The following is a 27,411-nucleotide window of genomic DNA, read 5'->3' as shown; positions in this document are numbered from 1 at the left end:
ATACCACTGACCCATTTCGTCAATTCAGATACTGCGCTGGGACCTTCAAGCAGAGTGGGAATCCATCTTGAATAGCCATACATAAAACCCACCTCTCCATACAAAAGCTAGATCGGGTTTCGGCCCAACCCTATTTCAAGCAGGATCATCTTATAGGCAGAAAACCCCTTGGAAAATAAACATGATCATTTGTAAGCACGACTTGGTATTGGGACAGGATTTCTTTACCTTTCGCAACACATACCTACACAGTTAACACTGCTGTTTACTCAAACATCTACGAAAAGACTGGCCGATTGAACACAGTAGCTCTTGTAATTCTGGGGGTTTGACACTAGAATGAAGAACCAGATTAAATAATCACCTGAATAATGATTCAGATTTGGTGACAATGCTGACAGCTACACAATCCATCAATTAACACAATGACTGATTTTATTTCACTTAAGTATTTATTTTAAAGACTGACCTTTCATTGACCTTTGTCCTAAATGTCATGAATATGTGACACTGGGCAAAGCCATAGGGCCGAAAATTAATTCAAAGTATGAGGAAAAAACATGTAGACATATACTGGGAAGAATGTTAAGAAGTCGTTTTCACTGTAATCATGGAACACAGAGATGGGAGCATTCAAGATCAGAGTAACTATTACTGATTAATGTTCAGTCACATTTTTGTAACTTTACACTAATGAGCAATTCTTACATGATCAATGGTAACATTGATCTACAATGCACCACATCGACGGTGGTTACTCTAATTGGTCTTTTCTTTTCAATTTCAGGCATCAAATCTTTCTCTACCAGCAAGTTTTTATTGGATGTAGTTTCAACATTGCCACTTCCAGCTTTCTGTTCCTACAGTGCAATGCAAGAATACACCTTCCACTCTCATCTATTCTAGTGCTCATTTGGGACCATGCAAAAACTGCCCCAAGGGCCCTATCGCCAACATCAAAAGACTAGTGTGTCTACCACAGTATAACTCTTTTGTTTTGGAGTCATAAAAAGTGGTTGTCGTGGTGAGTTGATTCTATAAGGTTTAATGCACTCCAACACTCACAAGAACACAAAGAAGAATTCCAAAGTGAAGATGTAATGCAAGGGTAAACCAACGTATCAATTAATTAGAATCAAATGAAATCGCGATTCATTACAAATTTATGACAATGGTAACCTTTGATCTTTGGAAGCACTGTGTGACTATCAATTACAGCAGGAAGCTTTTCATATCTGCCAGTCAAGAATGGTGTGTCTTTCACAACAAGTGTCAAAATTGTATGTAATTTTCAACTGTGACCAATGCACTATCTGACATGATTACATACCTAACGTTTCAACTAATCTGTACTTAATGGCCGTCAGCTGTCCATGCTGATGGTACCACTGTTCCTGAATGCTGTACTGAGCAACAGGATGCTACTATATCGCAGTTCTTGAGTACAGAACAATGACATCATCATCAACAGCTGGGAAATAGGTGTCATGCAGAGCATGAGATGAATGAAAATCAACGGTCTGGATCACCTCTCATCATCAGTATTTTCAAATATAATTATTTAACAAGTGCAATTGATACTCGGCTGTTTCAACACATGGCAAATTGCTGTTTTTTCCCATGCTCTTCGAGAACCTCACAACATTAATTGCCTCTTGTGCTGATCGTCATATATGCTTTTGATCGTCATACATGCTGTTACCTCGTTAAAAGTTGTCCCACAATCACCAATACCAACACCAGACTTTGATTAAATTTAAAAATACAATTTCATTGTTGATGACAAAATATAATTGTAGGGGCCATATTTTATTCCTTACTATTTCACCAGTCTACTCATGACAGGATTGCCATAGAATACTGGCCAGCACCCAAAACTGCCGTCTGCTTTTTTTTAGCCATTGTTAAAAAATGCTGATACACCATTAACATGACACATTAACGTACATCAACACATAAGTATTTTGTGGTTTAAATGACCAGTATTCCGTATGAATGTGTATCGAGTCACACCAGGGTTTTTCAGCTGAAAGCCTAACCCTTTGGCAGACGTCCATGTGACTCCATCCCACACATACAAGCTTCATCAGTCACAGACGAGCTCGGCAAATTACCACATCCCCCAACCCATCACCACAGGAAGTAGTCAGCTTTAACAGTGGATTTAATTAATACCTCAGCGTGCTAAGCCTTGGATACTCAAACTCCCCTCATCCCTCGATTCAGGAAAACAGATTGAACTGAAGACTTCACATGCTTCCCACTCAATATAAATATTTTTTCTAGGTTACTTTTCCCAATTTGTATGATGAAGGAAACACACCACTATCATATTGATGGCAACTGTAAAAAACAAATTACCTTTATTCAAGGTATGTAATTAATCTTTCAAGCAATATACTATTCATCCATTGAGGTTCAACCCACATCAGTTATGTAATACAGCCCAAAAATATGCTGTTGTGGTCCACAATTTTGGTCTGAAAGATTACCTATTATAATCCTCACGTGAGGATATAAATTTACCTACTTACTTACAGTTATGCGAAACATTCTTCTATGTTCAGCATTTCATGTGTAATATATAACAAGGCAAGCCTTCATCTTAAGACTTTTGCCATTACACGTATGATTTACTACAACATCTGTGCTAGCCCATGACAGGTCTCAATGTGTTCATCCATCTTTCTGTCCATCCACCCAGGTCTCTACATTCACAAGTCCAGTCAATACCACTTGGCAGACGTATCGTGATTTCAGATAGCTCTTTCTGACCCATGGCCTCTGGCAGATCAATTAGACAATCAGATTGTCTCTGGTCAGTAAATGGTCAATACATCCTCCAGCTATTTTCCTGACCATTGATCTCCCTGCGTGCATCCAAATGTCCACAGTTTGAGGTGTAATTGTGACAGGAAGAGGGGTTCATGTTACAATTGTCTCCTCATAATGATGTAAATAGGGCTTCAGGTTATCAACACATCCTTTCAAATGCCATCTTGAAATGTTCTTGATCATGAATGCCATCAACCAATCTTCCACCAAATGCCAATTGAAATTCATGCTGATCAAAAGTCATCACTTGTGAGGAAATGACACTACGTATGGATATACCAATACCTGGACCCTGTGCTAATGAATAAATATACTACTCAAAGGAAGCCAAGAACTACTTCATCCTTTCATACTATTATAGTTAACTGTCATGCTTCTTCTCTGAGTAGTATACATCTGGTAGATGTATTTCTGTAACAAGGACCAAACAAAAATTCCCTTTAGATAGTGATACAAAATACACTTCATGTGCAAACAAGACAATGCTGATTGTAGATTTCTAGTGTTTTGCTCGCCTTGAACTATGAGAACTTGATATATTTTTGATAGTCCCAAGATCTTCGCGTTAACAAGGTTTTGCTAAAGTTCACAGGGATGTGAGCTTGATTCCCCTCAATCAGTGGACAATTATTGTGTAAGTGTGTCTCAGGGATATTGATACTGGGACTAATTATCCCGGCACAGCTGAGTTGCTCAACACCCGGCACAAACACTGATGCATCATGTCGAGTCCGCAGATGTTCCACACAGAAATAGATTCTAGCCAGTATTTGCGACCCCAGCTGTCTGCACATCTTCCGTCAATCTTCATCCCGACCCATACACAAGACAATCTCACACATAAAACAACAAGATGTATCCTCCGTATAATGGTGAAACTGACATTATGGGATGCGCTGAAACTAGCATCTCTCTCCCTCTGTACTAACCATGATGCTATGAAAAACCATGATCAGGGCAGGAAATAATCTTATTACAGCCCTAACCATGCATACTGATAACAATATTACAGTTTGGAAGGATCATTTTTCAATATTGAAATCAAACACTCCAGGCATATTTATCCCAATTAGATTTGATCTGAATGTATAGCCGATCCCAGGACAGAGTATTCTGGTCTTCCTGTCCCTTTTCGGTGTTGAGAACAAATGTCCACGAACTAACCTTCTCTATTCTAGTGGTATCTATTTTTAATACTGTCAGGTCTTGGGAGACTAAATGGATTTTTCTGCTTGTGATCAGAGACTGATCTGTCTTTCATGCATAACTGACGACATAGCTAGGTGTGATAGAATTGATTTATGACTTTAACATATGAGTGAGTTTCAATAGGAAAGGCCTTATCACACTCATGCTTCTTAAAGAAATGCATCATCGAGATGAATAAGTGTTCTGATTATATAAATATTGACCTCTGAATGTTGTGATTTTTTGGAGTGGTATATTATTCAGCGCTAAGATCTAAATGGGGACTTAAATGAGAGACCCGTGTTAGAAGGGAAATGTACATTTCCTTAAAGGAAATTCACAAATGATTTTCCTGAAGTGTGACTGAGAGTACAACTTCATCATGGAAGACATCTCTCAAGATCACATCTTTCCGTATTAAAAGGAACTGAGACCTTCTTAAGATGAATGGTCACTTTTTTATCAGAGATCGTTATGGTAGGGCTTAAACCCCCATAGTAAGAACTGAAACCTACAATCATTTGGAGGTTTGCAATTAATCAATTTCTATGGGAAAATGTCTGAACTGTTAAAGTGGTAGTTCTTCGGGGCGTAATATTTCCTGGCTCAACTTCTGAATCAATGACCATTAGAGTGTGAGAATCTTTCATTGAGAAGCTGCAGAAACGGTTTCTGTAGCTTGGCACCGATTCTGGGGTCCTTTCCTTCCCCGCCTAGTTGTGTAAATCAATACACGGATGCCATAAAAACTCCATATGGGATGGAAGGATGGGGTCATTTTATCACAATAACAAATACAGAGGGTAAATCTTGGTGAGTCATCTTGGAGTGAATATTGTACACTCATTTTAACCAATGTAACAACCTATGCTTCTAACACCACCGATTGTTAAAGATACGTTCAATTAGTAATCAATTGGTAAATTCTATCACAATATGTACACTGCAGCCCATAACTGTACAAATAAAGCCTTTACATTTGCTATGTAAATTCGATACTTTATTTCAGGTCTATATTTTTTCTCAGCCAATTAACCTCCTTATTGCTACAACCAAGTTAGTTTCAAATGTCCAGTTGGGTTAAAGGTCAGTTAGTGACCTTTGGCCTTGCGGAGTGACAGGGGGTAGGGACGTGTGACAGCATGGTGTTTCTCAGACACCATGTTTACCTAGCCCTCTAACTGACCTGGGCTCTACCTCACGCACAAACAACACTTTCTTAGCCTTCCTGGGAGACCAGCTCTTCTTACTTTAAAACTTCTTCCTCATAATTGCTAAATTCCGTGACAAAACACAGCATCCCTGTAAACATAATGCTGTTTGAAGACAATGAAATGTGACAACTGTCATAATCCCAAACTTCTGAAAGATGCAAAGCTGTCAGTGATCAAGAAGAATTTGTATAGTTTTAAATTCTTAAGACCCAACACAGTTCCAGCTTTTTCAAAGGAATAGACTTCCTGCTATACCAATGTGGATACTTTTCTTAAGCCCCATGAGCACATAATTTGTTTATGAAATGAACCATTCCTGCCTTTCATGATGAAAAAACTCATCTTTCCCTTAATTACAACCACAGCACCAGGCATCATGCCTTTCCATGGCTGCAAAGATAAACTGGTTTTGATTTACTTCAGACACAGTTAAACTGAAACAATTAGCTGAAGGTGCAGAAGCAGAAGACCACGACATGATTACACGTGTTTAGATCAAAGCTGCTTATCTTCTGAAGTTTATGATGGGCAGCCGACCTTTCAACACTGGACTCGAGTGAACTCTCACCCCAAATGGGGCACAGTGAGCGAATGTGAAACAAATGTGCACGTCTATAAATCAATTATGTTTTTCAAGCAACTTTATAGGCTTCAGCAATCCTGGGTGTATGGCATATAACAAAAACGTCAATATTTACAAATCGCACATTGTTTTGTAGACATAGCCGTGACTTATTCCCAAATTTTAAACACTTCATTGTCATTTGACGATAATGCTTATGACAACTAACATCTTAAAAAATATAGATTGAATTTGGCACTATTTTCAACTAATGTTAAAACTTGTAGCGTCAACATCATAAAGACATGATTTGCAAGGCTTTAACGTCACAAATGAGACAAATCAATGAAGAATGGGCAACTTTTTCTGTGCCCGTCATCCATAGGCAAATATTCGAGTTGACAAACTGACAAGACCAACATGCACGCTCAGAAGGCAGTGTGAGTCCACACAGCCTCAGTGCACAGATATTTATACGACATTTAGTGAACAGATCAACGACTGGACATCCCCAAACTCCCGCCAAATCTATTGTCCCCATGCTGGCCACTGGGGCAAGTATTTGTGAAAGCTGGTTGAAACTTTGTTGACCTTTTCATAGACCATGTGACTGCCCGTCTGCTCTGTGTTGATGTTCAGTGAGTCATCAGAATCTGATAGCCATACACACTTGTTGAAAATCTTAATGAGACAATTGAGAAAGTATATTGTGGTGTAGGTTTCCCTGATCGTGTTTGTGTGCAGTAATAAGCAGTATCACTTGTCATGACAAGTTGGCACTACCAGGATGCACAGAAGGATGTGACCTATCCCACCGGGTGTCAGGTTGATGTACAACACCACCTCCATACAAAATATGCCATTTGTCAAACAACACTGGCTATAATTCAACCAAGTAGTGACATTCGTACAAAAGAAAAATATTTTACTGTCCAATGATTTGGGACAAAGAACTCAATCATAAAATGCATTACAGACAGCTGTTTTTTTTAACAAGTGCTTAATTTGGGGTCAAAGTATCAACTATACGAAAAATGAAGATCCCTTTATTTATTATTTGGCACTTAACACTGTGACTTAATGGTGATTTTCACTCCATGCATTACAATTACATCACATTGTAGGTAGGAGTTGAGTGCAACAAGGGTTATCGTTACTGCTGAGTTCCCCACTGAGGTTGTGCCTTATCTTGACTGGACAGTAACTGTTCAGCTTGAGTGACCCAGGTTATGTAATAATCTATTGAAGGCCTGTTACTGACACTGAGGTGTGAAATAACAGCTTGGGGTGACTCTGGCTTAGCTGACACTAGCCCACAGCCAGCATGGCCCTGAGCTTGGGAGATTAATTCCCTGGATGCCAAAATATCTCTACCTTGCTGATATTTCAGATCAATTTCTATATTTAACTTCTTTATTCAACTTCTTTATCTTAGCCCCTTTACCTTAAATGAATGGTTGAAATTCTATTACCCAGTTAAATTATTTCATAAATGAATTCTGGGTCTATCATACAAAAATATCATCTTTCCGTTTGTATCAAGAAGCTGTTAAACAGAATTTGGATGTCAGCTTGATTCAGACAATTTAGAATGTCCTTGAGCTAAAATGAAAACACTGCACGTGTCTCGGGAGGACACATGTGTGTAATGGAAAATAGAATTAATTCCGCTTGGGAGGGGTATTGAAAGTAGATATCTGTGACAGACGAGAGTCTACACAATACGTGGCCTATATTGTTGCTGGGATCACCAGAGCCTTCATCAGAAAATACTCCACACGAGAGAATGATGCACAGAGAGACATGGTTTATACGTTTATACTTGTGTCTATGATTGGTGTTTAATACACCATTTACATCTTTGTAACAATGTCAGTTTGTAATTAGGCTGTGTATAGGACATAAATTGGGTAATCAAGAACAGAGCGTGCCACAAGTAGATATCTGCAATATGATCCGCATCCATCATTGTGTTTCATAAATGATTGTAATTACCATACCTGTATAGACAGGTGTTATTTGTGACACAAACAAAAACCATACAAATTACCTCAAATTGATTTCCAATGGTTATTACAGATAATTTTCAGTCTGTTATTCACAATCATGATGAAATAATTGACAAAATAGGCCCTAAACTAGGTGTCACAATCGCAAACAATACCATGTGGCACGCTGTGTTCCGAGAATCGTGTCATGTTCTTACCTCCAATCTTCACAACTGAGTTGGGTTGCCAATCTCGCCAACTGGCCACGAGGGTCAGCTCTGCTGATATCACCAGAAGAACACATAATAACTCCATAGTGCAGGCAGGTCCTTCAGCTAGTCCTAGGGTAAGACAGAGGCAATCAGTGAGCTAGGTTACCACACTACAATAGAGACTGTTATGGTAGTTCATGCATTGCTACACCATCAACCCAGCTGTCACGCAGTCAAAAACTCTCCTCTTCATGTGCTGTGCTAAGTTCTGATAGTATATCCAATCACAAATGCTTCACTTTGCGCAGTAGTATTCAGGAGTTTACTATGTGAGTGTAATTTTGAGAAATCCACACATGCTCTCACAACAACTCCAGTTACAAGCTCTGCTTAGAGTCAACTGAGGCCTTTACACTACAGCTTCCCCACTGGATAACACTACTTAGCTCTGATTGGCTGGCTGGCTTCATGAATATGCATTGTTATTCAGGAGCAGCCAGGCATGAATAAACAGGCAGGTAAGGCAAGGGATTAAGACCAGTGGCTGGGGGTTGAATAAACAAAGCTCACAGACTGACCAGTGAGGATTCAGGGAGCCCAGTGGTCACTCCATGGCTGATAAGCTGCTCACTCAAGCAGACGCCAATTTACAACCACGCTTGCTGCCTTAGTTTCAGTAAGCAAGCCTCAGTAGATAGCCATCTTTGAACAACCAGAGTCTACACAGTAATTTCTCTGTACCACGCTGAGCAAAGACTATTGTCCTAGCCAGCTTAATTCATCCTGATGATAACCTGAATTTATTTAATTCAACAAATTTAGAGACCCTGTATCATAAATATTTCTATTTTCATGATAAACAAACAAATATGTTATCCTCCAATGCATCATGTAATACTACGTCATACAATTTTGTCAACAGACCCCAGCTTGTTTTTACACACCTGTAGGAAACCCCCTGGGTAGTATGTATGTTTATAGACCCCTGGGGTCAATCACTTGTTGAGGAAGCAAAGCTATGACTCAGACATTTATTGGCTGTTTTTCTCCAACAATGTTACAATATTGTATCCTCATTGAACTGTGATAAAGCTAAAAGTCGTTAATGTAACTAGTGACTCTCCAGGTGTAAAATCTGTCATTTCTCCAGAATCAAAATGATTCATGTGTATTCCCCTGTGTCACAACAGGAAAAAAATCTATCAGCGTCAAAAATCTTTATGGGGAATTTACAATGATTTTCACCATCAATTCTACATTTAGCTTCATTCCTTTGTTCAAACACACACACATTATTGTTTGATGCTATTAATAATTCAACATTTTACTTCTTTCTTCAGTCGTGTTTGTTGTATGCTGCATTATGTTTTTATTGATGTAAATAATCTCCAGTGTATGCATGTTCCATACCAGCCAGACATTTAAATAACGAAACCTATTATTACTGGATCAGACAATCAAGGAAATTAAATTATAAAATCAATTTTTAGTCGCAAACAGACCCATGTGTTCAGATGATGCAAGTCTGGACCAATTATGCGCTAGCCGATTGTATAGTGAGGTCATGAATGATTGAAGCGAGCCCAGTCAGTTGTGTAACTGTGGGCCTCTGTGGCTGCTTGTTATGTAATCTGTAATACACGGCTGCCACAGCCAGCTCGCAACCTCTCAACGCTGAAACCACACACCAGTATTAGGAGATTTGTACTGCCTGGATGGGGGTTGCCTGGATGGACACTACTACAGGGGCAGTGGGGTAGCCTAGTGGTTAAAACGTTTGCTCGTCATGCTGAAGACCCGGGTTTGATTCCCCACATGGGTACCATATGTGAAGCCCATTTCTGGTGTCCCTCTGTCATGATATTGCTGGAATATTGCTGAAAGTGGCGTAAAACTAAACTCACTCACAACTACTACTACTTTTGTTCCTATTGCCATTACTATCCTGACAACTGAATTTAACTATTACTATTACTACTACTACTATTTCACTACACATACTTTCGTTTCTATTGCTACCACTATCCTGGCAACTCATCTTTATTACTGTTATAACGACTTCAATAATCACTACCACTACATCCGCTATATCGCTTCATGAGGACAGCTACTACTGACACTACTGGTGTAATAACTACTACTGCTTCACTTCTTGCTTGTCGTGCGCTATTCAGATCAAATACCACACAATGTTTAAGGAGGCTGTTTTCCTACGTCTACAGCAACAGCAGTGCAATACATCTCACTGACAACAACAGCGTGCAAAGCTGATGAAAGACTTGCGTCACACTCCCTCGCTCTGTGAGACATGAACACATACAGTGCATTCTTAAAGATGTAGCTCTTGTTTATGCAAAGATTTAAAAGATAATTAAGATTTCCCATTTTAGTAGTAAAAACAAATAAAACTTTATATCGGGTTCCATAATTTTGAGGTATTTTACACTTCCAGATTCGACTAAAACCACTTATTTATAAACAACTCAATTATTGATGTAAATCTTTCAGTGTGAAACCACTCATTATATGGCCTATTTATCTTCTAACATGATGATTTTTATGTACTAACAACACCTAATAGCTGTCAGCAATTCCATTTTGATTAGTAATTAAACCTTTTTCAGTTTGTAAAGGAACGGCCCCAGCCAAGAGGTCACTTTCTTGTGCGCATTCATATTTCTAACATAAATCTTTCAAGTTTGACACCTACACGGCCAATGTCTATTGGCTATTGTTGATAGTATTGTTGATGTATTATGGACCTGTTAAGCAAACAATAATATCCAGGTATTGTTCCGCTCTCTAGGGGGTGCCTACCTGTGAGCCACTAACGAGCACAGCTCAGGTGAAAAGCGAGTCGAAAGTGACACTAAAATGATAGGAAAGTTAGTAAGCATGAAAAATGTCTAGACTTATGGAGCCAAGATAAAGTTGACATTTAATTCAATTAAAATTCACTTCATACTTCCTTTAAATAAAAAAATCCCACACCCTTCTAACACCTTTTTGTAAACTCTGCAAATCGTACTAATCCATTTATCTTGGTGTCACCTGTGAAGGAGGTCATTCCCTTTTTTGTTATCTCTGTAAAGGTTAACTTTGAAAAACACCTATCCTAGTGAAGCAGGCTTGACATTTAAAGAAAAGTCTTTTTCCCCATATTGCTGTTTTTTTAATGATTATACTCATGCCTAGCTTGGAGCACTTCTGAAAGCAATACCGATGTTTACCAGTTTCAGTGTGTTTTAGTTGTCTGTTTAACTTCTTAAACACATGATATGACATAAATGTGTACACATAAATATTATTTATTTGTGAATCTAATTAAACTAATAAATTGAATTTTAATCTTTTACCATTAACTGCTCAATAAAAGATTTATCAAAATTTCTACATATTTTAATTTAAAATTATTCTGAATTATTAACACAGGATTAATATGCACAGAAATCCTTTTGTTACAAATTACATAACGCTTTAAGTGCCAGCAGGCAGAATTGGATCTGAAGTATTAGGGTCAATAGAGATGATCCCACAGAAAACACAAAAAGTAAGGTGCAATGTTGAAACGAACCCCGATTAGTCTTTGGTATTTAAATATAGAGATTGATTGTAATGGAATTAAACTTAGAGGTATTCCAAGGCTTCACCTGTATGGGATCAAGGTTACTCACTTCATACCTGTTGATTGCAACACCTGTGTGTGATGTAATGGGAGGCAGAATGTTCCCACCAATTCAGTAGCCTCTAGACAAATGTAACAGGAATAAAGCATACTGGCCATCTAGAAATTAGACAGAAGTTGTAACACAGGAATGTATTGAAGCATGTAAATATGTTTAAGTGGCTCGGCTTGATCAGCAGTACTTAAACATAATGTAATTGTTGAGTCAAACTTATGTTCATTGGTACCTGTACATCAAAGGTAGCCGCTGATGCATGCAGGTAAATTGCTACGTTTAGTTAAGGTCGGTATGTTTACATCTGTTTTGACAACACTGGACAAATACAGATCTCTATTGTATGAGATTGTTTTCAGAGGATCCAAGATGTGTAGCAGTCCAGTGTTATGTGAAGGATACATGCAGTCCCTTAAAGAGAATAGGAGAATGAAATTGTCTGGATTGACAAGTGTCCAGATAAAAGAATGGCAGTGTTCTCATAACATAAAGACAACACATCTGGAACCTGTCGGGAATGAGGAGTTTCTAGACTAACAACTAGTCTCTGAAAGGAACATATTTTACAGAAGAAACAGTTTATAATAAAAAAATATATATAATGATAAAGAGCCCTGAGATTTTCTTCATTTTCAGAAACTGTGGAAATCTAGACCTGCCACATATTCTAGACTTCAGTGGGATATATTTGTTTCAGGGTCTGTATAAGGTTAGAGGAGTTTCTGGATTAACAAGGTGTCACTGTACATAAAGTGGTTTTCAGTGTCCCATTCATGTCACTTTGACAGCTGTTTTACCCTCTACACCTAATGGAATCTGTTTGTGAGGAGTCAAGACAGGGGTATTCTTTGACACTGACCTTTCATATTTGTATGTCTATTGCCCATTTTGCTAATTAATTTGAACAGAACATATGCTCAATCATATCAGTTTTTGCATCCTTAAAATGTCAGTTCAGTTTATTTGAATCTCACTTAAAACCATGGAAACTTGTATCCATGATCATCTTGTACCACCTCTGGCTGCTGATGGATGACTACACGACAACAAACACGTTCCTCCACCAGTATTTCCCTGAATTATATCCTGATAAATGAACTCAGATATTCTTACACTGTGTACCTACAAACCCTCACGTACATATGAATACCACTCACGGTGAATGAAAGATTATTGTTGATAATTCATCAGTATGACAATTGTTTATCAGTGTCCGCCACTCTTGATACAGTCGTCAGCTAGTGACAGTCTGCAAGTTCAAGGATAACACGAGGTACAATACAACCCTCATGCGCACTCCATGGGTATGGTATACGTGCAATATACAACATGACATAAACATGTAGTGACGTCAATTGCAGTACCTATCAGTAACTCTGGATTAGCGCACATGGCATGCCCTCTTTTCAACCCAAAGTACGCATATTTCACATACTGCTGCACTCACAGCCTGTACCCGTGCACAGGCATATCACAAAAAATCCCCTTTAAAGACTTTCCATTTTAATAATCACCATGCATTTCTGGTTGACTGAAGCCAATTTCACTCAATTTCACAACAAGTAGGAAGTATAGCCCGTCATGTCATATATCATAAATCAGTGCAAATACATAATGCAACAGTGTTGCTGGTTAGACAGTACACAACCCCCAATTATATTGTTTCCCTTGAAGCCCCATCCCTCTATCCTTAATGTGGTATAATTGGTACATAGTTATATGCACCTGTGCTATGGTGAGCGCCAGATGAAGTACTCGGAAACATCACTTAGTTCATATGCTGACATCATGTATAGGTAATAGGCACGCTTAGTATGGTTAACCAATTTGTATAACATTGTATGTTTGTGTATGTGGTTTATACACTGGTACATGGCTGCAAGGACAGTGTTGTGGGTTATATTAGAGATACAGGCAAATAACAACATGTAGGGTTATATATGTCGTAATGCACTGGATGGCATGTTCCTTTGTACACGTATCAAGTCTATAGCTATTGATACTTCATTGACAGTGATATTGATTTTGTTGTATTGACATTATGACCTGAATACTTGCATATAGGCTAACAATGAAATTGTGATGAAACCTGTTTCAATTCTTTTTCAAATCAATCGACATGTCCAAAGTCATAACCTAACTGTATTCCAGACAAGTTTAATTCATATATTCAGAGTGCTTTCCTTTATTAAGTATCCTAATTCTTAAACAATATTATATATATATGGATAGGTATAGCTGTTCATATAGCGTTTGTCAAGTGCTGATGCAAGGAAGATGTACTTTCACCATAAACAATGTTGCACCCACATGCATGTGTGTGCACACATACACATGCACAGCTGTTGACAATTTCATTACAAACTCCCTATACTTCCTGCTAAAACACAGGAATCAAGGCTCTGTAAAAGTCCATCAGTGTTCCAACATATATGTCTAACTTTCCGGCCAGGTAGTTCAGTTTATGTTTTACACGATGATAGACATATGGATGATAACAAAATGACACCGACGTGACAAATGACATGTTAACAAAGGCAACTTGAGATAAGGTGATTTTTGGACCATAAAAGCTATTAATACATATAACTTTGAATCTAAGCATGACAAATATTCAAAACATATTTACTTAAAATTCGAATAAATCTTAAAGAATTGTTACAATAAGATTCTCACCAATGAAATGTTTAGATGACAAATTGCAAGATCACATGACTAATGGGCCAGATTAATTAATGTTTAATCTAGTCAACAAATTCCGAACAAAGGTTATAAACTGTTAACGGAGTTGCTGTTATCGGTGACTTCATCATCCAGCCTCCATCCCAGTCAAACTCTAATGCTTTTCCTCAGGTACGCATTTAGCACCTGAGTGGTATATATAACCTATATATCTTTATCTACGGTTTTACCAATCACCTCCACAAAGCTACACTCTCCCGATGGTCGTATCAGTTGATGTATCAATGCAACGGCCTCTCTAATACTGAAGATAACACTAGAACCTGCCCTGAAGCAGGTACCCCCGCCTCGAGGGGCAGCATCACATCTATTATTCACTGTTAATTCTATCAATGCTTTATCTATACCCATCTGACTGACTGAGAGACTGCTTCGACACATGTTGGTGTGTGTTACAGGTGCAGTAAGGAAGATTAGGGATCTATGAGGTGCTTGAAAGGGGATAGGGATCTAAGGAAATCCTCAAAAGGGGCATTGGTCCTTTGGGAGCTTCGTCTGTCTACTTCAGTCAGAGGTGGTAGATAGCTAGTTGTGTTGGTAGATGTTCTCTTGAGTCCATCACATAAGGTTACATCATGCAGAGAACCTTGATGAGTGATACCGTATGTAAAACATTTCTGTTCATCCACAACAATGACTGAAGAGGCCCATCTCATGAGGTCATTTTATCATTCAATCACAGGTTCTTGACCAGTGAGAGATTGACAATTGTTTGGATGGAGTACTAAAATACCCAGTACATTTCACAGGAGTCTGTCGAGTGAAATTTTTCAAAGTTTCAGATACTACTCAAAAGAAGACCATCTTATATATTACTACAGTTATGCCATAATCGATAACTGGTGTAAAGGCAGCATTTTAATTGTTTTTTGTGTTTCCCATCGCCCAACTGACCCTTCTAATTTTGTCAACTCTCTACCCCCCCCCCCATCTCAACACAGGCGACTCAAACCTAAAACGTACCACCGCGCCATATAAAATGTTTATCTATCTAATATGTTTTAATCTCACTGCCACAAGTCCAAAGAACGCGAGAAATTGTAATAAGAATTACAATAAATGAGAATCAAGAACATTATTTGGGTAATTTTTTCTTTATTAAGTTTTTTTTTTCCTCCCAACCGACCAACGCATGTTCAGAATTTGGTGGCTATGTGAAACACATTAAAAAAAAATGATGCCCTAACATTAAGAATCAGGTTTCTTAGTTAGTGAGTGTGTTTAGTTTTACGCCGCACTCAGCAATATTCCAGTTATATGGCGGCGGTCTGTAAATAATCGAGTCTGCACCAGACAATCCAGTGATCAACAGCATGAGCATCGATCTGCGCAATTGGGAACCGATGACATGTGTCAACCAAGTCAGCGAGCCTGGCCACCTGATCCCGTTAGTCGCCTCTTACGACAAGCATGGGTTACTGAAGATCAATATTCCAACCCGGACCTTCACAGATCCTCAGGTTTCTTAACTTCTTTGGAGTAGTATATACCGAGGCATGTTTTTTCATGCTATTTTTGCATGAAATACCAACAGCTACGATCTAAAAGTACAACATGTCTTTCTGTTGACTGATAGATAACTTGTGAAGTACATTATACGGATATCTGTATGCCTGTTTGACAGCTTTGCCTCACAACGTCTTGGGCAACAATCCTTTTATATCCTGACAATGTTTGTCATTATCTGATACCCTTTATATAAAATATAAAAACATTTTCTGAGGAACAATTATACACTGTGAAAAGAGTGAGTGGTTTAGTATGGTTTTACACCGCTTTGATTACAGCAATATTATATTGGGGCCACCAGAAACAGGCTTCACACATTGTACCCATGTGGGGAATCGAACCCCGGATCTTCAGCGTGATGAGCGAACACTTTAACCACTAGGCTACCCCACCACCCCTGGTGAAAAGACACTTACGATGGACTAAATGTTTTTATCGTAATTCCCACGAATTATAGAATTCTGATCAAACGGTTAATTCCAAATCTGTTTCATAACTTTATCTGATGGCTTTAATTCCAAGTTACATTTTCACACGGCAGAACAATATGTCAAGAAGGATTTCGACTTCGGAAACAGAAACATAACACACTGACAGTAACCTGTGATTTATTAAAACTACATTTGACACAATACATGCCACATCCTTCTTTCAGAAGATTTCATTGTTATTTGCCTTTCTTTTTAAATTTCAACTTCCTCAAAAGACTGGATTTAAATGGGGCATGATGAACATGGAGTATGTCACGAAACCAAAGTAACGAGGTTTCCGTTTATCATGCAGCATTTTCAGAGGTCACACTTTTATCTTTCCATAAAGTCAAATGTATTGACAGACCACACAAGTGGAATAATTATTCTTTCAAAATCAACAGGAATTATGTTTCATGTGTAATTAGAATCATTACATGTATGATCCAGTGTTTGGAATACAGTCTTTCAGGAATATACAATAACCTTTGTCAAAAACTTTCAAAAGGTAAAAAATCTTTGAATTTTTTTTTTTGATATTTCAAACATTTTTACTCATCAGAAAAGTTTTGAACTACTGAATAAACAATACCAAGGCTTAATCTTCTGATCTTAGCTGACTTCATAAATACCCCTGTCTAAATGTCGTTTTGACATACGTTGCAATGATCATCCGGATCCTGTGTGCAGTTTTTAAATATGGTAATCCCCAAGATTTTCCAGAGCCCAGGATGTGAAAAGGTCTAGTGGATATTTGTGACGTTGAAGCCTGATCTTGATATAAATTTGTTGACGTATATCCTTCCACAGAAACAGGATTTGATTATTTATAGTCTCATGACATCCTGTATGAAAATGCAGCATAAGATTACAAAGAATATGATATGTAAAATAATGAACATGTTGCAGTTTTTTATAATCTATCTTGCTGACCATTAAAAAGAAATTCAAAATGTTTAGACTGATAGGGCCTGTCCAGATTGCCACAGCTGGGAACTTAAGTGGTGTCCTTGGCCCCATTTGGATGTATTTAGTACATACTCTTACATATGGGGTGGTCGGGTAGCCTAATGGTTAAAGCGTTGGCTCGTCACGCTGAAGACCTGGGTTCGAATCCCCACATGGGCACAATGTGTGAAGCCCATTTCTGGTGTCCCCTGCTGTGATGTTGCTGGAATATTGCTAAAAGCAGCGTAAAACCAAACTCAGTCAGTCAGTCAGTCTTACATACGGAGAGTGTATATCTGGGGTGAAATGTTAGTCTACATTTTTCACTTTGTTTAAGCTATCACCTTACTCTGTCCTCATCATAGACATTCAGATATACTAATGGTACCCAAGTCCAGATGTATTTAGCTGACTCTAGGATTACTGTGGAAGCATTCCCAGGTCACCATGGTAAGCAGTATTGGGAGTGGGTAAAATATCTGATACAGAAATACATCTGTCTATTAAATCATTTTCATGATTTACATATATTTGGTAATATAATGTCAATTGTGTGGCATATTAACTTCAAAATTGGATATGTTACTCAGGGTTTGGTTTTGAGACAGAGTACTTAAGTGCACTGTTGTCTACCTGTCAGAGCCTGACATTCCTGGGGAGATCAGGCAGCCAGTACCCCGTACTTACTGTAGGTGACGAATAAGGTTTGAGTGGTTACAGTGTGTTATGGAACTGTGTGACATTGCTCGTTGCTCATACTGTCGACCACTGGTTTGCCTGGTTCTGACTTGGTTAACAACAGACCACTGACAGTGGTACAGCTGGTGTACTTCTGACACTCACTCATTCACCTCACTCATTCACTCACCTCACTCATTCACTCACTACCTCATTTCATGGTGCATTAAAATATTCATATGTTGCATTAAAGCAAAAAAAAATAATATACCTTCCAACTTTGTATTGCAAATTTACATAATTAAATTTTAGAAGCAAAATTATTAATTATTAATTAAACATGAAAATCATAAGCATGCAATGTTTTACACATACCATATTGTACATTGGGGATATCTCAACAGATTAGTTTAAACTATGCAATCTTGGATACTACTTTAAACTAATTACAATTTATGCAATTATAAAATTCCAAATGACCTTTAGATTGAATAAAAAGTACAACCTCAAAGAAGCTCATTTCCTTGCAATCCTCTGTTGCCTGGCTCAAACCATGCATAATCATCCAGGAACGTGATGTGTAGTTGGCATGACTTGTCAATCATGTATATGTACATAGGTAACACTCTCACCTGGGCAGGTGAGTCATGCTCTTATCTTTCCAACCCCTGACTGGCCAATCTACATGTCTCCAACTGGAGCCCTAGCGTCGTCCAAGCCTAGGTCTCCTACTCTCTATAGTAAACATTAACACTGATTAAAAGACATGCAGCTTGAATTAATGGAAAGCCGAGTGGGACAGGGTAGTAGAGAGGTGCACGATTTCAGGTCGGACATGTTTACTGAAGTCTGGTTGGACAGGGGGATATGAGGCGAGGTGGGGGGAGGGGTGGTAGGGGGAGGGTAGCGTGGTTGACCTGGCGTGCCGGTCACACATTGGAGTAAATGAGGGTCATGTGTAGTTGTGCAGGTAAAAATGAATATACCTGAGCAGCTGGTGCTGTAATGTAGTCAATAATGACTAGATATAATAGGATATCTACTGTCAGATAAATGGAAAATTACAGTTAAGTTAAAATATGATTTACCTAATATGAACATCAGAACACCTGAGCAAGTAACTGTCAGGTGATATCATGCACTTGGAAGTGCATTACATATGCACTCTGTATATCTTAACACACCTGTCAGCTTGGAAGCTCATTACCTGGAGAAATTCTCCACAGGTGAAAACAGGTGAGCAAGCTTCTCAGGTAGCTATAGCTAGCTTTGACCTATAAAACAACTCTGTACTTTAGGAAAACTTCAGTTTAAACAAATTATACTAAAAAATCAAGTAATTATGAAGTAATGCAAATATAAATCTGCACGTACCTTGATTATTATAAAATAATTAAATCCAGGAAAGCATTGCAGGACTGTGTACAGAAGTCTGGGATGACAGTGTAGTAATAGTGGTAGTAAACTTCCAGCCAATCAGAAGACACGAGCCTTTGTCATCGTAGCCTTTGATTGGTTTCTTGGTGAGTAAACAAATTTGGCGGCTTCAGTGTTTGGCAAGCTGCCCAATACCTGTAGCCAGGCCCCGACTTGCCATTAAACACACAAACATGGGGAGACAGGGGGATCCACTATACCTTAGAACACATCACCTGAGCTAACTGTTCAGACTTGCCCCTGTCTTGAAGCGTCGGCTACTATTCACAGCTTTATTGCTGCATATGTTTATGAAGTAATACAACACGGATACACTTGATGTTGATCAAATATGCATTAAAATCTGAATAGCGAATTCATTTGGTAAAACATTTGGAATGCTGATATTTGTGTAATTTTCAGCTGAATGGAAATTGCATAAATTAACATTTCCTAATTACTACCTCCAGTACTGCAGTAATGACCTTAGTTATAAACCTGCAAATATAAAGCTAAATTCATTGACTTATAAATTAAATGAAATTCTGTAGAGATTTTAATTTAATACATCATACTGAGTGAGTGAGTTTGATTTTACGCAGCTTTCAGAAATATTCCAGCAATATCATGGCGGGGGAATACCAGAAATGGGCTTCACACATAGTACCCATGTGGGGAATCGAACCCAGAGCCTTGGCGTGGTGAGTGAACGCTTGAACCAATAGGCTACCCCACATCATACTGCATTTAATGAACACATGTAAATCAATTAAGTAACATAAAACCTAAGCATTTCATTATATGAGCCATTTTGACAGAATGACATGATTCTCAACTTCAGTTGATTTGATTCATATGGAAACATATTAGTGCCTATCATATTGCAACTCTATACTTTATCATAGGCTTACGCATAGTATAGTATCACACATGTTTTGTGTATAGGGTGCCAGGTTAGTGTGTTGGGAAGTTACAATACTAGGTGGATATAGTTCAAACTAATGTTGGACATAGAAAATACAAGTATATATATATGATTTATTTAAATGCTTGGCAGCATGTTAGTCATTTTCATTTGACCTTTTCTCTAAGTTACTGAAAATCTATTCAGATGGAAGCATCATCTACGGAGATGAAAGTAAATTCTACAAAGATGTAAGTATCATCTATGGGAGATGTAAGTAAGTTCTAAGTAGATTAAGTATCATGTGTGGAGACGAAAGTAAGTCTATGTAGATGTAAGCATCATCTACGGAGACGAAAGTAACTTCTACATAGATGTAAGTATCACCTATGGAGATGAAAGTAACTTCTACATAGATGTACGTATCACCTATGGAGATGAAAGTAACTTCTACATAGATGTACGTATCACCTATGGAGATGAAAGTAACTTCTACATAGATGTACTTATCACCTATGGAGATGAAATCACCTATGGAGATGAAAGTAACTTCTACATAGATATGCGTATCACCTATGGAGATGAAAGTAACTTCTGATGTGCACGTATCACCTATGGAGATGAAAGTAACTTCTACATAGATAATCTACATAGATATCACCTATGGAGATGAAAGTAACTTCTACATAGATGTACTTATCACCTATGGAGATGAAAGTAACTTCTACATAGATATACGTATCACCTATGGAGATGAAAGTAACTTCTACATAGATGTACGTATCACCTATGGAGATGAAAGTAACTTCTACATAGATATACGTATCACCTATGGAGATGAAAGTAACTTCTACATAGATGTACGTATCACCTATGGAGATGAAGTAAGTCATACAAGATGAAAGTAACTTCTCCATAGATGTACGTATCACCTAAGGAGATGAAAGTAAGTATCACCTATAAACAGTTTGTAGATTTGTGGCATTATGATCTATATATTCAAATAGAAAACAAGATCAAATGAGAGACATGCATTCCAACAATAGTACACGCAAGCAACAAAATCGTTACAGAATCCCATTAGCATTAAAATTTACCTCTAAGAAAATCTAGTTAAAGCCCATTAAGTGCTGATGTACTTAATGAATAAATGGAGCATATTTGACTTGTTCATCCCCAAATTCCATTAATCAAATAACTCCCTACTAGCAATCGTAGCCCTTAAGTAACTTATTAAAGACAACATAGCACAGAGTGTAATGCTAAGCCAGTTTGGTGAAAAAAGCATTGCCAGTGATCCAATTGTATGCTATCAGATTTGGCCCAGTTTCAGAGGGCTGTTTTGTAAGTATGCCCACTCAACCATTACAACTACCTTGTACGAAACAAGATTGGCTGCTTGCCCAGTGTATTCATGCGTAAAGTGAAGACACTTGAGAAAAGAACCAATAAACATGTGCGACATTGTCACTACACCTAGCCTGGCTATTAGATATGTTCTATTAGTATAAGGAATGATACAAGGAATCTTTACTAAAGCATTTTGTGTACTACATACTATATAAGACAGCACAGCCTGGATCTTTGTACGCACGGTGTTAACGTCATACACACATATCTGACATTTCTCATGAGGCAAGACACATACAGAATTCAATCAACAATGTATTTTTATAAAGACACATAAGAGAATAGTTGTGTGTTACACAAACATTTCAATATGTATTTTACCTAACATATCTGATTACACCTGACAAAGCATTGTAATTTCTACAAAAACTGAATCAAATGATTCAACATGCTTTTTAATTGTTTTGTTCTCATTTGAGTATTTCCATGGCAACCAGAAGAGCTTGAGACATTGTTTTGAAAAGCCTGGTTTTGAAACTAAACATGAAAATGTTCTTTGAAATACAACCTGCCTTGTTTCATCCTGATAAGAAGAGAAGGCAGGCAAGTCAAGGATCAAAGAAGATGATAATAAGTCTCACTGAGCAGTTGGATTGCCTTTAATAAAAGATAATCACAGATAATCAAAGAGCTGGCTGGTTTTATGGTTACTGAAGAATTGGCCACTGCTTAAAAGCATGTTACATACATGACGTAAACCTCGTCATCTCCTGCAGTGATTAATGGTGGAGTCCACTTCAATATCTATTGCTACTGAATGCAGGTCAGATTGTTACTTCACAGCGAGAACACCTGGTGTCGTGACTAATGATATTTCTTAATGATACTTCCTAATGGGTTAGCTGTACCATGTGGGTACTAAAACATGGACACAGACTTTCAGTACCATTCATATTTCAGCACTTCCCCTTTTTTTTTTTCCAGCAACATTCCTTCTGCATTTCAGCAACTTTGCACTTCAGTATTTCAGCAACTTCAAATTTCAGTATTCCAGCAATTTTGCACTTCTGTTTTTCATCAACTGTGCATTTCAGCAACTTTGCACTTCAGTATTTCAGCAACTTCACATTTCAGTATTCCAGCAATTCTGCACTTCTGTTTTACAGCAATTGTGCATTTCAGCAACTTTGCACTTCAGTATGTCAGGGGTAGTGGGGTAACCTAGTGGTTAAAGCATTCGCTCGTCACGCTGAAGACTCAGGTTCGATTCCCTACACGGGTACAATGTGTGAAGCCCATTTGTGGTTTCCTCTGCTGTGATATTGCTGGAATATTGCTAAAAGTGGAGTAAAATTAAACTCCCTCACTTCAGTATTTTAGCAACTTTGCACTTAAGTATTTCAGCAACTTCGAATTTCAGTATTTCAACAACTTTGCAAAATGTATCTCAGGAACAAGTTCCTCTTATATCTAACTTTTGAAACTCTTACCTTGCATACATATCAGTCAGTGACAAATTAAATTACCTGATATCCTTTTCGTCTTTCATGTGATCTATTCAGCCTCAAACTAATGACATCAACTGCCAACTTAAATGATTCATTCTAGAATGTAACATCATAAGTTGCCTTTTGTCCACTTACAATGTAAATGCCATGCTGCATGATACTGTAACACGATGAGCTCTGTAGTCTCATGTCTTTATGCAATGGAGTTGGCAGGCTGGCGTATGCTTGTCATGATCCGTCCTCCTCAGGAGTTACAAACAGACTCAAGTTTTAACGAGGTGATTGCTCTCAATCCATACTATTACAGTGTGACTTGGAATTAATCCGACTCAATTTCTGTAAGGAACCCACTTTTAAAGTGTGGGTATTCCTTTGAGTATAAGGTGTGTGTGAGAGTGAGTGAGTGAGTGAGAGAGAACTGAGAGGGAGGAGACTGAACGAGAGAGTGGGTGAGTGAACGAGCGAGTTAATTTAGTCTTAAGCTGCTTTTAGCAATATTCCAGCAATATCACGGCAGGGGACACCAGAAACTGGCTTCTCACATTGTACCCATGTGGGAATTGAACCTGGGTCTTTGGTGTGATGAACTAACACTTCAACCACAAGGCTACCCCACGGCCCAAGAGAGAGAGGAGACCAACACGGCACTACCAACATCCCAAGACCTAAAATCACGTGGAGGACACCAGGTGTTTACATAAAGGATGATATCATCGACCTTCCCTACGTTCAAGGTCACAGACTCACAATGTTGTAAGTCTCAAAACATACCACATGGTCGAGGACACAGGATGACAACTAATACAAAGTAGCCCACCAACCTAATCAATTCAGTATGCAGCAGTCTGATACAAATAACAATTAGTTGTAATGGCAATCTGATGACACTTTGATCCAGTAATGCACCTTCAAGCTGGAGGCACTTGCTACCTTTAAGTGATGGCAAATGCCCACGACGAGATCTCCTTGCATGTAAGAAGATGCCCACATGAATTATAGACCTTGCACAGGGAATAGCTGGAGTAACAGTTAATTACTTGATTGATTACGTGAAAGGTTATGTCACATTGAGTGGATGGCCGAAACACGCCAAGAGGTCATATTAACCTTCAAGATGTCATTCTAGACAATTTCTGCTAGGGAAATAATATTTCATCTGGTGTAATGAATGAATGAAATGAATCAATAATCTGTCATAGGAGAGGCTCTGGAATATATTAAAGTGATGTATATTAATTTGGCTGATATTTACATAATTGACACTGGAACCTTTGGGAGCAACCATTTAATATTTAGGGGATTGGGTTGGGAAGAGGGATGGGAAGAGGGATGGGAAGAACGCTTGGAATTTCTGTTAGACACGAGACATTTTTTTCGGCTTCAGAATAAAAATTGGTTTCTCTTGAAGGAAGAGCAAAAAAGATATATTTTCACAACACATTGTTTTTCAACCATGGCTGGAAGAGCCACAAAGGAAAATCCAAAAGTTCCTCAGAGCTGATTAAATTTAACTTGAAACAATGGAACAATAAAAACTTGGGGAACTTATACAAGTAGTTGGTAGAAGGAACATATGATGCCAATTAGTATGTTGCGTCTAGCTTCCAGTACACAACAGCTGGAACCTTGTATGCATTACCTCAACATATATCTACACCAATTAACTATTAATGATGCATACTCCATTTATTCCCAGTGGTGTGGGCTTTAGGTAGATATATAGGAACGATATTTCAAAATTATGGAAGACGAGTGTCTTTCCAGACTGTCATTCATTATATACTATGTGTGGTGCCAAATCTATTTCACCATCATCAATAACACAAAGCCTATCAGTGGAACAAAGATAGATTTCTGTGGCTTGGGGAATTACTGTTATCCTGTGGCCAGCTGCTGATATATGTCTTAATTATCTCCGCTCATTATCATCCTAACGAATACCATTGTTTGTGCCAGTAGAATGGAATGAGAGACATAATACTGATCATTTCTGATTTGTGTAACTTCCTCTCCACCGTAGATCCCCCACACCACAATCACCATTATCACGGATATCATCACCACCTTTGGCATCCCAATCCCAATAATAATAACCATCATCACTGAAACATCATCATCACCATCACCGATACATCATCAGTGCCATCATCACCAGTGCAATATCACCTTCTTATCACTACTACTGCTATTATCATCACCACTATCATCATGACAATAATCATCTCCACTATCATTTACATAATCATCACCACTATCATTTACATAATCATCACCACTATCATTTACATAATCATCACCACTACCATCATGACAATAATCATCACCACTATCATTTACATAATCATCACCACTATCATTTACATCATCATCACACTATCATTTACATCATCACCACCTCTTACATCATCATCACCACCACTTACATCATCATCACCACTTACATCATCATCACCACTTACATCATCATCACACACTTATCCGTCATCATCACCACTATCCGTATAATCATCACACATACCACCATCCACTATCATCATCACCATCTTTATCATCATCATAATTATCTGCATATAATAATCATATACTACAACAGTCATCATTAGGCGTTCACAAATCACCTTCGCAAAAATAATATCATCATTTCTATCATAATCTTTGGCTCGATAATAATGATGTCATTATCACTATCTCTATCATCATCAGCTTTACTGTATAATGACACCATAATCTGCAGGCCAGTAATCATCTTCACTAACATCAGGAAGAAAGCCCAGACTACACTGATGGGTATCAGCAGCTGCAACCCTCAGTTCCCCAGACCGATCTGGTTGTGGTGTATTGTGTTTCCAGTACTCCATGTACCCCCCTGGTCATGTCTAGACCAAACACCATCAACTGTATCAGGCAGACAATAAATGGACTTCTAGGACTTTGATACATGCTTCTTCACTGACCCCAACTTTGAAACACTTCCATTACACAGCCACAGAAAAGGCCGTTGAGACTAGTATTTCATCAATACAAGTAACACAAGGTCAGTAAAACATATATCTCACCTATCCTCTCAGAAATCTTTACTTCAAAGGTACAAGCAAAACACAGCAACACGTTGAGAACCCTTCTTATGTCTAACTCTTACTGCCTACAAACCATAGGCCCTAAACCTTTCAGCCTACTGAAAGGCCTTAAATCTTACTACCTACTGCATACAGTCCCTACTGCCAACTGAACAAAGGTCCTACACCTTACTGCCTTCTGAATATAGGCCTTAAGTCTTACAGCCTACTGAATATAGGTCCAAGTCTTATAGCATACTGAATATAGGCTTTACTACCTACTGAATGAAGGTCCCACACCTTACAGCCTTCTCAATATAGGCCTAAAGTCTTAATACCTACTGAATATAGGCCTTACTGCCTACTATACGAAGGTCCTACACTTTACTGCCTATGTAATAAAGGTCATGCCTTACCTCCTAATGTAAAATGGCCTTAAATCTTACTGACTACTGAAGGCCTAAATCTAATGGAATGCCGAATAAAAGCCATCAGTCTTACAGCCTACTGAATATATATCCTAATTCTCAATGGCTACAGAATAAAACCTTACATAACTTGTTCAGCTGAATAAAATCCCTCCAGTCTAAGTAAACTTAGTCTCAGTACTATTCGTTACCCTACTATACTGAGTAGAGGAGTGTAACGAATAGTACTGAGACTAAGTTTACTTAGACTGAAAATCCCTCAAGCTTTCACTACAGACAGTATAAATCCTCAACAGTAAATGATACAATGTTGAACATTGTTCTTTATATCACACATCCACTGCAATATATACACATATATACCTGGATATACTAATGTTATCACATGGATGCTGTCCTGGCCTGCCACAGATGGAGGTGAAGAAGATACAGGGAGGGATGCCATATGATCAATGATCCATGTGCATGATGCTGCCCCAGTCATCTCCTGCGGGAGACACTGATGCTAATTCCAATGGCAAAGCTAACAGTCTCAAATGAAATAAATATAGTAAAACATATGAACACAGAGAAATGCTGCTTTGATGGATAAAACTATTGCATGAGAAGCTGATGTCCAATTTAGCAGCAGGAATGATAGTCTAAACACTTAAGTACCTGTAGTTCAAACAGCCTGTCTCAAGTTTTTAAACATACATTGATTCAGTTCCTCTGTGCGTGACT

General features: G+C 38.2%; 1 protein-coding gene across 6 annotated transcripts in view; it reads right to left on the bottom strand.

The window, feature by feature from the left end:
* LOC124282299 (semaphorin-1A-like) overlaps positions 1 to 19,503 on the bottom strand; it is a 42,365-nt gene extending 22,862 nt beyond the window's left edge. For 4 of the 6 annotated variants that reach the window (XM_046718255.1, XM_046718254.1, XM_046718256.1 and 1 more), the window contains exon 1: positions 8,006 to 8,404. In XM_046718255.1, coding sequence (XP_046574211.1) covers positions 8,006 to 8,102 — 97 coding nt within the window. In that variant the 5' untranslated portion in view covers positions 8,103 to 8,404. Of the gene's footprint in view, positions 1 to 8,005; positions 8,405 to 19,400 lie in introns of those variants that run through there. The other 2 variants (XM_046718253.1, XM_046718257.1) reach the window with 2 other exon arrangements.
* Positions 19,504 to 27,411: the final 7,908 nt, after the last annotated feature.

Source organism: Haliotis rubra, unplaced genomic scaffold (genome assembly GCF_003918875.1).
Source record: "Haliotis rubra isolate DU_JTF1 unplaced genomic scaffold, ASM391887v1 Scf298, whole genome shotgun sequence".
In the NCBI taxonomy this organism is placed as follows: domain Eukaryota; kingdom Metazoa; phylum Mollusca; class Gastropoda; order Lepetellida; family Haliotidae; genus Haliotis; species Haliotis rubra.
This window is presented reverse-complemented; position numbering and strand designations above follow the sequence as displayed.